General features: G+C 32.9%; 1 protein-coding gene across 1 annotated transcript; it reads right to left on the bottom strand.

Moving 5' to 3' along the window:
• Positions 1 to 288: 288 nt before the first annotated feature.
• On the bottom strand, positions 289 to 13,642 carry LOC134249595 (titin-like). Its single transcript, XM_062731936.1, has 6 exons — positions 13,577 to 13,642; positions 13,476 to 13,494; positions 7,745 to 8,008; positions 4,726 to 5,013; positions 3,121 to 3,396; positions 289 to 482 (listed from the first exon to the last, which is right to left on the bottom strand). Exons 1-6 carry the CDS (start codon positions 13,613 to 13,615, stop codon positions 310 to 312), a joined length of 1,059 nt encoding a protein of 352 aa, XP_062587920.1. The 5' UTR covers positions 13,616 to 13,642; the 3' UTR covers positions 289 to 309.
• Positions 13,643 to 13,845: the final 203 nt, after the last annotated feature.

Raw genomic sequence — 13,845 nt, 5'->3', positions numbered from 1 at the left:
AAATTGTTCATACTGTAATTCATGTTTTATGTCAATATGCAACGAATGTGGAAAACTTGAAGTTAAAGTTAGCATAACATTTCAAAAGAAGCAAAAACATTTTCAATATGGTTTAATTTGTACTATTAAAGTCAACAGATTGCAGAATTCAATATAAGACACTTAGAGATTTTGCTAATCTTCTTTCTCTAAAGCAATGCACAGAAGAAAATAAATTGCAAATTGCCCTTACACAAGATGGCTCATCTTTGTACCATCCTGGTCATACTTCTGGATCGTGCCTGAACACCGACATCATTTTAATCCAGTTCATGTGTGATACATGTGCACATTTAATACTTGAAATATTTTGGCACTTACCATCATAAATTTTCCTGGAGTCAAATTACTCACGAAGTCAGTAACGGTACCCATAATACCCGAAACTCCTGACTTTTTGGCATCAAGAAATTCATTTGCATGGTTTCTCTCTGTATCTTGAACTGAAACATTTAAGACAAAAATATCTTCTATAACGGTGCAGATAACATATTAGCAATAACAAAAGCGCAAAAGGTTTCGAATAATTTTGTTAAAGAATACACTCAAAAATTTGAACAGTATTGTCCATAGTAGTATACATTTACTAATTTTGAGCATATAAGCTACGAAAGGCCTAGCTGCACCGAGGTTCACATTTACTGTTTTAATATTGCTCCATGTATTAGCTGATGTCCTTAACCTACTGCAGTATAATTAAACTTTAACTAGATTTCACTTGTGTAGTAATTATCCTTAATTTTTAAATCATTTTATTTTATAAAATAATTTGTCCTGATTAGATAATGTTTTTTTTTAATTACTGCATAAAATGTATGGAGATAACGAACAGTATCTGAGCTTAAAAAGTCCATAAAACAATACAAAATAGGAACAGATCAAAAATAGACCTCAAAACATTAATGGTTGAATCAGGTGCCCTGAAGGAGTGAGTGTTCCCTGCCTACCGGTCACACCCGTCCTGTACTCCCTGTCACGATTGGGAAACAACGGAAGAATTCCTCGTCAATTCAGTGTATAAATTGTAGCTTAAATTATTTTATTAAAATTTTAAGCAAAGTTTATTTCATACAATTTACCCAACTTAGCACCCCCCCCCTTTTGCTTTTGTTTACGTTTACCAATATCATGCGATAGGCATGCTGATTTTCGTGTCCATCAGTCATTGGTCAGTAGGTCAGGAATAGCTAGTCACGTGAGTTCTTATCTTTCGATGGTCCCGGACAGCGTAGTACCAAGCTATCATATTGTCTTCATTAATCCATAGGATTATTTAATAATTATCGATCATCCGATTTGATGTCTGTGTATTTACTTTCACTGAACTTAAACTGTGTTTTTGACGATGTAATTCTGGGAAAAACATTTCATTAATCAGTGAAAATGTGATATCAAAATCAGCGTATCTCAAAACAACAATGGCGACCAGGAGGAGTGCTAAAAGACAAAGAACCTCCGGTGATTCTCTTGACATGACAAATTATTTAAATTGGTCCGCTGTTGGTCTTCGTGAAAAACTGTTAGAGGCCACTTTTCTACCATGTGGATCTTTCAACTCTGTTTTGCTGAGTTCAACAATTTTCGTTGTGGCGATGTCTCACACATCGGGAAGATTCTACCATGTGGATTCTTCAGTCCAGCAAGTTCTCATGGGTGACTGAGCCAGTTTTGTCCAATATTGTGCATTTAAATTGGTAATGTAAATAGTTTTAGTTGTCTTATTTGTTGTTTGTTTTTGCATTAATGTTGTAAGATAAAGAACTGCTCGTCTTGAACTATGCATATGCTGGAATGTTATTAGATAACGACATTTGAAATACCATACTTTGTTTTGTATTAGAAACAAATAATGGACTAACAATTTGTATGAAAAACGTCAACCACTCAGTGATAAATTGTATTTTCTACAAGGTCATTGTATCATTGTAACCTTCATATATATTTGAACAAATCTAGTTTGAAGTCATCATGTTGAAGGTTTTAATGGTGATACAATAACCTTGTCAAATACAACCTCTCATTGAGTCAAATGTTGACTGACGTTCTCATAGTAATTGATAGATCTTTCTCTACACACTAATTTTTCTAACGGTTTTTCCCGAACATCATAATGAAAAAGGAGGACAGGGAGGGGGTGTGACTGGGCGGCAGAGAAGGCTTACTCCTTCATGGCACCTGATCCCACAATTGATATTTACAAGGTCCATGTTTGCTCTGCTTCTATTTTGTGTTGCTCTGCTCCCAATTTAAATTCTTAAAATAGAATTTGAGCATTGGTAACTTTTCGTCATAATCGATATTTAATTATCATTCCACAATGATAATTTTCTTTTTCCTGTAGAGAATGGTGATGCATTTTTTCTATAGGGAATGAATCACATTTTTATGTCGAATATATGGGCCTGGGGGAATGTTGACATCAAGTTATAAAATGGAATGTTTTTGAACGTTGATAGTATTAAAACTCATTATACAACAGGAGTCATAATCTTAGAGTGAAAAGTATCTCTGAGTCAACATAAACGCTCTGATTTCGTAACATTTTTGAGTTCGCAGATTTAAAGACAATCTTATAGATTCTTTCGATTACCTCTGTATGTCCTAAGTCCACTTCAAGTTGTTGTTGAGAGTTAGGATGTCCCAAAGGGAAAAAGAGGCCCATTTACATTAAAATCTATCAAATTTTATAACTAACGTTTAGTACATCGTGCCTATAGTGGAAAGGTGTAATACGTACTTGTTTCTTGAACTTGATTTTTGCTGAAAATTTCATCCTGTTTATCAGTTGTTCATTGAACTCAAAACTACCAGTACGAAAAGAAGTTTTATGAAACAATCTGTAGATAAGATTTCTAAAGAAGTGAGGTATTTCATAAACGTAATGTGCGGACCAATAGTACATTATTTTAATTTTTATAAAAACCTTTCTTTCAGATTTTATGCAGATTTATAAAAAAAAACAGGGTTTTATAAAAAAAAACAGGGTTTCACGGTCGCACGAGGTATTCTTTTCAGCAATTGTTGTAACAAATATTTGTTTTTTTTTGTGAACAAAGTAATTATTGTATTGTTGAAACAAACCTTCGACATCTACTTTAAGCGATCCTTCTATCCAGCCAAAATCGTAGGAAATTCGGCATTTATAAATTCCTGCGTCGTGATGGGTCAACTTAGAAATGCAAATGGACGGATCTTCACTTGTTCCCTCTGAAATTCGTCCCTTTTTAACAATCTCGGTATTGTTTTTATACCAGATAACTTCATTTGGATGAGGAATGGGAGGCCTGCATTTTATAACGAGAGTTGCTCCTTCAAAGCATAATTCTTTATGTACAGACAAAATTTCCGTTGTACAATCTGTGGAAAGATTGAAAATACTTTAGTTCTTTGTTTAATTCAGGATTCCTCTTTTACTTCTAAGTCGGAATAATTCTTTTGCACAAACTGCTTGACAATTTCAAGTCAATTAAATTATGTCTGTCTCATTTTTGATAGATACGCAGTTATCAAGGATCTAAATGATATTTGATGTGTTTGATACTAAACCTCAACAGTTTCACTTTTATCATAAATTCCAATGGGCCAAAAGAAAGACCTAAGTAAATTTTGTTCTTTTTTTCTTTCTTCTCTAGAAGACCCCATTAATACACGGGCATATTTGATTTACAAGATGTATCTTCACCTTAAATCCATTCAAGAATGCAAATGTTGTTTGTTAGCTTCCGTTGATTCTTTTGGTTTCATTTCTCATTTGGTTTTGAAATGAGTTTCAATCATTTTTGATGAATTACCGGTATTTCAAAAGTGAACGTTATTTCAGTAGTGGTTGCAGCTTGTGCTGGGATTTGAAATATACTTTCAACCATAATGAAAACATTTTTTTTCAATAGTGGTCGTTATTTCAACAGCGATTGCAATGGTTGTGCTCAACGTTCAACCAAATCTGTTTTTTTTCTTTTTCGTAAATGTGCAACTGATCTATTATATGCAATTGTCATGATTATGGGTAATGAGTAAAAGAAATAAAACAGCCGTGAGTATCCGACAATTATTGCAGATCTTTGAAAACATAGTTCAACTTCTGAAAAGACTGGAGAAGGGGTCACAATAATTTTAACAATTTTTAATGTAATATTTTAAAAACACCAAAGTAGTGAACGGGTTTTTGGCCCGTCTAGTTCAGTTAACACCCCCCTCTCCCCCCACCCCACCCCACCAAGTTTGAATACGTATGATTATTTATTTTATTTACTTTTCCATTTATCTATATCATTACAATGTATTCTCTGTTGTAAGATGAACTGTATTGAGATAGCTCGTAGTGTGCAGGAACCTAAATGAATGCCAGTAATATCTTCAATTCGCGATAGCGATAAACACTGTGCCGGATAATTATGCCACTTCAAAAGTGGCATTTTGGCGCCAGCCAAATTCTCATTTCAAATAAAAACCATGTATACTAAGTGGTAGACCATCACTCACAGAGTTCATAACTACCTTTGTTATATCTAACCTATTGGCAGGATTCAAAATTTTCTGCCTTAAATCTTGTTTCTCCTCCCAAAATTTGATCATGAAAACTGAACTTGTGGTTCCTATAGTTAGTATGTTAAGAGAGCTTGCTCATTTGTTTCTTAAAACATGGCAATAAAAGACAAAAAAATTAATAAAAGAAATAATACATGCCCTTGATATTAATCATTACTTCTTCTGATGTCCATTTGAACCCTGCCTGATGAGTCACTTCACAGCTGTATTCCCCTTTATCACTAGACTCAAGGTTGCACAGTCGCAGGAAGGGGCAATCGTCTAACCAACCAATGGAATGTTTTGACGTCGATGTTATTTCCTTTTTATTTTTGAACCACTTCATTTTGTGTTGCTTTTTTGGGATACTTTGACAAAGGATAGTTACAGTAGCACCTTTGATAAGAATTTCATCTGGTGGAATTTTCAGTTCTAGAATAGGTGGATCTAAATGCCAAAAATTGAAAAACCATTAATTACGTTTTATGCCAAATTACATTTTGCTCATTTCAGAATAATTTAATTTTACTTGTTACATGTCATTTGTCATCACTAAATTGACAGATTTTGATGGGAGTACAACATTGGCCCAACGTTGGGCCCATATTTGTGAATCACGTTCTTATTTTGTTGTAGTTTGTTGGGCATACAACGTTGGCCCAATGTTGAGTCAATGTCAACATAACACAATTTTACTCAGAAGCTGAGGTGAGGACACTTCAATGGCCTAACGTAGAACCACTGTTTACAACGTTGGGTTTACAACATTGGCCCTACAACGTTGACCTAACGTAAGGCCACTGTTGTAAGCTTGTCACCACTAAGCTGACAGATTTTGTTGGGAGTACAACATTGGCCAACATTGGTGCGTCACGATCTTATTTCGATACAATGTTTTGTATAGACAACGTTGAACCAACTTTATCTTTAATTAAATGATTTTGAGAATAACATATTATAAATTGAAATAAACTTGCATATTTTAAAAAATATAAGACGAACAAGACACACACTTTATAAAGTGTTGCATTTAGGGGGCATATTCTAAGATAAAAGAACATTTTCTGACCAAACAATTAGGTCAGGGTTTTTCACAGCGCAAGACTGGCCAGTTTCTATGGTAATTGTGATATCTGATAGGACAGGATGGTCAAATCTGCATCCTTTTAGCAAGCCTAACATTTTAATCTCGGATGTTTCCTACAGAAGAACATTTAAGATTTTATGTCAAAAAGAAATAAAGATTTGCAATCTTTAATGTGGATTAATTTTTTGAGCAATGTCCAGACATTTCACATACGAATCGAAATGTAAGTACTATATTTACCTCAAATAACATGCATTTCAGATTTTAGAACACAAAATGCAAAGTTTGTTTCATGCCATCTTTATCTTTTTCTAAGTTTGCTTTAGTTCTAAATTAAATATGTAACTGGATCAGTCGCTAAACACTGTATCCTTTCTGTATAAAACTTGTATATAAAATGTATTATTGATCTAACCTGTGTCAATTATTATTACCTTAATCAAAATCTAATTTATAAATTTTATTTTTAAATATCTTTGAATTTTTGCATAGGTCAGTTTCGTTTTATAAATTTCCCTTATATTTCTACCATTAAAAAACAAATTTTGGAATTGTTACTTTGTGATTTAGGGAAATCAAATCCCTTAGGATTAAAGTTCTCATTTTATTTAATTAGTGGAAACAACTTAGTAAATGAAAAGGAGAGTATTTGCTGCCATGTTTTAAAGAATTCCATTGGAATGCAAATAAAGATACAGGCTTTTTCAAAGATGATGTGGATTTAAAACGTAAGTAATAAAATACGTACTCTGTACCCCTGAGAAATGCTATAGTTATACATTATAATAAATGCAGAAAATAATATAAATAATATATCTAAATATTCAACAATGGAGGACAGTTATGATTATAAACCTGTTAACAAAATGTGTATATACGTTAAATTAGTGCAAAACTTTAAAAATTTATTCTACTAGATACAAAGGACAAGGTAGGGTAAGACCAGCGGTCACAGTGAGGTCAGGAATCAGGCCAATTTTCGAAATCTCTCATTTTTATGCAAATTTTAATTAATTTTACTGCACATTTTCTTTCGGAAAACATATAGCACACGCTTGCCTACCTACCAAATTCATATATATAATACAGTGATATCAGATGCAGTTTTTGTATAAAAATCTCAGATAGGCAAGCTTGTGCTCTATGTTTTCCGAAAATGAATGTATCCCAAATATGGTGTAATTTCACCAGAATTGAGGAAATTCGGGAAAATGTCCTATTTCTGCACCCTCTAGTGGCTTCAATGTAAACTTTGAATCCAAATTAGTGCTTGTCTTAAAGTAAGCATCATTTTAACTTCTTAACAACAAACTATCACAATTTTAACAGTGTTCTGATTTTTATATCAAATAAGGTGCCAGATTCGGCTGTTACCCTATCTTGTCCTTTCAATTTAAATTAGAGGAAAATTATTTGTTGTTTTAACTGTATCAAAAACACATTTGTTATTCTATACTTTCATTTACTTTTCTTGTATAGAAACAATAACATTAATCACTGATAATTTATTTTGTCATGATAAATCGCAATAAGTTTAACAAGCCTCATAAATTTATTTAAGCTAACTTGTATTTTCAAGTGGAATTGGTGGTGTATTTTTTCTGATTTTAGAGACGATCGGATTTGTTAATATACAAGTTTGTAACAATAAAATGTTTATATACATTGGGCCAATGTTGGTCCAATATATCAAGCCAACATTGGGCAAATGAGCAAAATGACGAATTAATTGTGCCAATGTTGGCGCAACGTTTGGCCAATATCTGCAGAAATAACACTCTACATTGGGCATTGTTGGCTTATTATATCGGGCCAACATTGGGCCGATAAGCAAATTTACGTTGGGCCAATGTCATTTGCCAACATTGGCCCAATGTAACTGATGACATTGGACCAATGTTGGCCCAATGGAAGCATGATATCTGTGGTCACCCTCTGTCATCAGCATCGGATGACATAACACTCCAGGGCTTTCCTGTCACCTCGGAGCAAATGTTCTGGTATGTCACCCTCGAAGCCATGTGATAAATGTATAATATCTCACTAATAAAAAATTATAAATGTGTTTTATACTCTCGAAAGTTTCAATACCTTTTATTTTTAATACGACTGCATCTGATTTTATTTTAGTTCCCGACTTCAATGTAACTTCACACATGTATGCTCCTTCATTTTCCGTTTTCAGATCTGACAGCGTCAGAACTGCGCTTGGGTGCTCTAGAGGAAGTGGACGACCATATCTTAACCATTGTATTTCTTCGATTTCCGGTGGAATGCCATTGCATTCGATTTTCACTGTGGCGCCATTGTAAAGTATGTCTTCAGATGGTTTCTGAAGTTTTAGTGAAGGAATATCTGAAACAACAAAAACAGTTTCACAAACGCCAAGAGCTACAATTTAGGGAGCTATTTTTGTTGCAAAACAAAGTATGTATAAGCAGAATATGGTGTCTCAGCCTGCGGCTTTTTTGAATTCATACTTCATTGAATGTAACATCTTGCATTTAAGGATAACCATTTAAACCAAAAGTCCCTGAGTAGACTCTAACTAGTACTGTACTGTTTTTACTTATAATAGAAAAAGAGACAAGCTAATTCAGAGAATTCGTGTCCCCCGCTTAGGGAAAAAGTCGGCTCCCCCTGACTGAATTTGTAGAATTATTAAATGTATACATGTATACTGAAGGAAATAAAATACATGTATGTCAATATGCATATAAAGATTTGATTGCTTATTCTTTATTATGTGTATAGAAGATTTTTTTATATGGAATATTTATCACACTGTAATGATGATTTTATAACCTCATAAATTTTTCATTTTACATGCTGAATACTATCATTTAGTTAAAAAAAAAGTATTTAAAAAAAAAAAAGAAAAAAAAGAAAGGTTCGACTGAGATTCGATCCCGGGCCCTCTCACATTTGAAGCGAGAGCCATAATCACTAGACCACGTAGTCGCTTTACATGGAGTGAAGTATATGCAGAACTGAAGTCACATACATGTATATATTCATGTTTTCATGTTCGGTATTCTCAAAATTTTACACAATCCATGGTGTTTGATTTATTTAGCCTTTATTAAACAGTTATAATAGATGTAATAAGAACATAAAGTCCGCCGAGAACCTGTTTTATACGCAATAACTCTCCTCATGCCCCTGCGCTAAAAATAGCGACATGTAATACTATAAATACTAATAAAACAAACGGGGCGGGGCACTTTGAGAGGGGCGAGAGACGTCCTAGGGAGTTTTGGTATAAAATTACATTGCATAAGCTCAAAATCTTCTTGAAATATCGCCCGGAAATGATAGTGTTACACACAGACAGAATGTATAAATTTACGACCTTGAACTTTGACCTTTTGACCTCAAAATCAATAGGAGTCTTCGTTAGGCCACAGGGAGTTGTTATGTAAAATTTCATTGCGATAGCTCAAATGGTTCTAGAGATATCGTGTGGAAACGAAAGTGTTTTAACAGACAGAATTTGCTTATTTATGACATTGACCTTTGACCTTTTGACCTCAAAATCAATAGGGGTCTTCTTTAGTCCATAGGGAGTTGCTATGCTAAATTTCATTGCAAAAGCTCAAAGGGTTCTCGAGATATCGTGTGGAAACGAAAGCGTTACAGACAGACAGAAAGACGGACGGACGGACGGACGGACGGACAAACCCAAATTAATATCCCCCACTTTTCAAGCGGGGGACAAAAAGTGACTCTTGGACTTAAATCATTACAATAGCAATTAATACATAATGTTCCTTAGAAGAAATTTACGGAAATTTCAATTTTAATAACCTGGGCGACATCATTTAAAAAAAACCAAACAAACAAAATAAAGATTATATTTCTCTGTGTGAAGTGTATTTGTCATATATATACATTGTATATATATATATATATATATATATATATATATATATATATATATATATATATATATATATATATATATATATATATATATATATATATATATATATATATATATATATATATATATATATATATATATATATATATATATATATATATATATATATATATATATATATATATATATATATATATATATATATATATATATATATATATATTATTATTATTTTTTTTTTTCTTCCTAATACACCTGTGTATAATTATTTGAAAAGTTGTTGCATGTTATGTGCAGATGCACTAACTAGATTGTTTTCAACAAGTCAAGAAATTCAGTGAGAATGAATTTATTAAAACCTTTCACTAAATGTTACAAAATGACGTAAAATACCGACACTTATCAAAATCATCGCACACCTAATCATCAACTAATCAAAGGCGATTCCCGATACCCCAATTCCCACAGTAAGAAAAGATTATGCAAAATGTAAGCAAATAAAATATGATATCAACTTTATTAAAAAAAAAATAAGTTTCATAATGATTAAAAATATTGATTTATTGATAGTATATTGTTTAACGACCCTCTCGAGAATTTTTCACTCATATGAAGACGTCACCTTGAGCCGGTGAAGGGCTTCAAATTTTGAGCAGTGAGGGATCTTTATCGTGCCAACGCCTGCCGCTGACACGGGGCCTCGGTTTTTAAGGTCTCATCCGAAGGACCCGTAACATTCACTTCAAAGTGCCGAGCGCATGGCGAAGGAACAGATGCTACCCATTTTATCGCTGCTGAGATACGAACTCACGACCTCCCGATCTCGGAGCTCTACCGACTGAGCTACCGTGAACGATTTTAAAATATTGAAAAACAACCCATTAAACAAATTGACGTAAACAACTTTTAAAATCTAAAAAAGGGACATTATGGGAGATCGCACTACTGGAATAAAACCATCGATAACATATCAGGTAATAGGAATTTACCAATTTATCACTTGATAAACACCGTATATGTTGTCATAAAATAAGCATGATAATGTGAATAGATATTATATAACAAACTTCTTTTTCAAAGAAAATTAACGCTTTTTATTTGATGTGAATGCCATATAAAGTGCAGGATTTTTTGTGTTTAAATCAAACTTGCCTTTACAAGATGATTAATTGAAATAAAAATATGTTTTACGTATGTTTAATTAAAAAAATTCAATAAAAATGGTCCCGCCAACTTAGCGTAAGTAAGCTTTTAAAATGCAAGCTTGCGACGAAATAAGTATCAAAACGAAGAAAGGTAACGCTAAAGTTTTCTTTTGTTAACATTTTTTCGAGAATCCTCTTTGATTAAAAAATATAGGCTACCTGTGACTCAGTATTGTAACACAATGTCAGATCCAGTTATTTAAAAGTGCTTTTTATTAAGACTCGGCAATGTTGACGTTTTTCATACTAATTGTTAGTCCATCATAAATATACTGAATTGACGACGGATTTTGCCGTTATTTTCCGATAAAAACAAGGAGCACACGGCGGATGTGACCGGTTGGCAGAGGATACTTACGCCTCCATGGAACCTGACCCCACCTCTGATGTTTGTAATGTCCGTGTTTGCTCCGCTACTATTTTGTTTTGTTTTATGCACTTGAATACTGTTTGTCATCTATTATGTTTCATGCATCTAAATGTGGTCTTCTTGTGTGCTAAATAATACTTAAGTCAGATCAAATAGAAATATAAGCATTTTAATAGTGTTTCAAGGAAATTTCTATTTTTGATTAACATGGCAACGTCCTTTATTGAAAGCGAAACAAAAAAACACAGAATGGTGTATCTTAGTATAATGTACCTGTGTGTTATATGGGGGTATCAAAATCACGCTAAAACTGTGGAAGAAGTAGTTTTATAAAATTATTTTATTCATATGAATCAAAATTTGTGCAAAATCTTCTGCAGACGTTGATTCCATACGCAAGAGTGTGCTCTACGTGATAAAACTGCGAAATCTGATATCGATATACAGAATGATGTATATGATTGTAAGCCTACTTTTATGCCAAGTTATTTTGAAATCAGATCAAAACTGCAGAAGGAGTTGCATTTTGAAAATATTTCACAGAATTTGTTTTATTTACCATGTCAAAACTGTTCATTGAAATAAAAAAAGGACTTACAGAATAATTATAAATGTATGCCTTAGTTTGGTTTATTTGTGTGTCAAGTTATATTGAAATCTAACCAACACCGTAGGAGAAGTAGGTTGAATGTTTTTCCCATTAATCTCTATCAAATATAAAACATTGGCAACACCATTGATCGAAATCAAAAAACAATTAGCACAGTGTAGTCTACATGTTTGCACATTTATATTGAAATCAGAACAAAATCGTTGGAGGAGTGAAGTTTTTTGAAAATTTGTACAAACAGACGGATCGACGGACACACAACAGATATCTTATTATCGCATAAGATCTTCTGTTCTCTGACTCTGACCCGTAAAGCTAAAATCAGGCATTGCTGGGATCCACTTCAGAAAAACAAATAATAGGCCTAGCATAGATAGCATAGAACTACCTAAAATCAACATTAGCCTACCAAGGCCTATCATACTACTTGTAAATACTTGATATTATTTCAAAGCGTGTTAGAGTACAAAAGGATTTAACAAGAGAAATGTAAAAAAAAAACAAAAAAAACATTTATTTATCATAGAAGCAATTAACGTTTGGAAATTGTAGTGAAGTCTATAGAATCAAGTAAATTTTTGAAACTAAAAATATTAAATACTTTGAATATCAATGAATGCTGTGGTGGAGAGATGCATTTGACAATAAGGAATAGAAAAAATATACAATTTTATTCCCCCGATAGATTTTTACAATTGATCTTTCTTGAATAAAATAAAAGAATAACTCTTCAAGGACAGGACAAGGTCATAAATTTGGACACATTACGCACTTTCATACTGATGCTAAAACCGAAAAGTATTTCTATATACCATCTATACCGTATACGGAGTATTTATCCCATACATATCTGTTATGGAATCAGTTCCATTTAATCTGAGGTTATTATGTATTGGATACCTTAAGACATTGACTATGCTTAAGTATGGGTCTTTCTACAAGAAAAATCCATGTATGAAATCAAATCGTTTAAATGATTTCATTTTTATGACTATAAATATTGTGGGTTTTTTTTTTAAGTTTGCTAAATTGTTTTTGTTTTTTGCAAAAAGGTAGATATGCTTTTTAAAGATAGATGAACGCTAAACATATAAAAAATTGGAAATTAAAAAAGTAACGAAGATTTCTGTTCTGTAAAAATTTATTGATTGATTGTATATTATTTAACATCCCTCTCGAGAATTTTTCACTCATATGGAGACGTCACCGTATGCCGGTGAAGGGCTTCAAATTTTGACCTATACTCGGCACTCAGGGCCATTGAGCAGTGAGGGTCCTTTATCGTGCCAACACCTACCGTGACATAGGACCTATGAGTTTCACTTCCAGTGCCGAGCGCTTGGCAAAGAACAGTCACTACCTTTTTTAACGTCTTAGGTATGACGCGGCGCCGTGAACGAGAATCGAACCCAGGCCTCCCGATCACGAAGCGAACACTCTACCACTAGGCTACTGAGACCGGTTTGTAAAAATTGAAAACATAGATTGAGAAGTTATTTCAATATACATTAAACATTATAATATTAAAATTAAAATTACAATGCTATTACTAGCATTCTATTTACTACTTTCCGTAGAATCGACCTAACTAAAAAAAGGCAAAGGCACTTAAGCATTAGGATAACAATAACCAGCAACTAATTAGCAAAGGAGGCATTCAAATCAGCAGGCAAAGAATTTTTAAATAGTATCGATGCTGGAACGAAATTAATTTCATGCACGCACTGTATTTGTTTTCTAGAATTTTGATGTACCTTCAGATCCAACTTGGTTCTGTGAAAAAAGGAAATAAATTGAAATAAACGAAACAACTTATGACAAATTGTTTCACATAAAGTTGTACATATTTACATACATTTACACATGTACACGTCTTTGTAACGCAAACTCCCATTCTCGTTTGTCGGGTAATCACACGGGTCGAACCTTTAAAATAGTAAAATGATAGAATCACTTATAAAAAACATAGGCTGATGGAAAATCAAATACAAAATACATTGTAGCATTTATATTCAATGATGCTGAATAAACATAAAATCAATTGAGAATTTTTTTTATATAAATATGGTATACACATTCATTATGACTAATCGCATGATTCTATTGAAAGAAAAACATGCAAAC

Source organism: Saccostrea cucullata, unplaced genomic scaffold (genome assembly GCF_032062105.1).
Source record: "Saccostrea cucullata isolate Sc308-1 unplaced genomic scaffold, CSIRO_AGI_Scuc_v1 ctg1060, whole genome shotgun sequence".
NCBI classification, from domain to species: domain Eukaryota; kingdom Metazoa; phylum Mollusca; class Bivalvia; order Ostreida; family Ostreidae; genus Saccostrea; species Saccostrea cuccullata.
Note: the sequence above shows the minus strand (reverse complement) of the source record. Positions and strands in the feature narration are given on the sequence as shown.

Coding starts and splice junctions, on each gene's coding strand:
- LOC134249595 (XM_062731936.1), bottom strand. CDS start 13,615: ATGGGAGTTTGCGTTACAAAGACGTGTACATGTGTAAAT. Junction 5,014..7,744: donor AGTCGTATTAAAAATAAAAG/GTATTGAAACTT, acceptor TTTGGCATTTAG/ATCCACCTATTCTAGAACTG. Junction 483..3,120: donor GCTTAAAGTAGATGTCGAAG/GTTTGTTTCAAC, acceptor TAAATGTTTCAG/TTCAAGATACAGAGAGAAAC.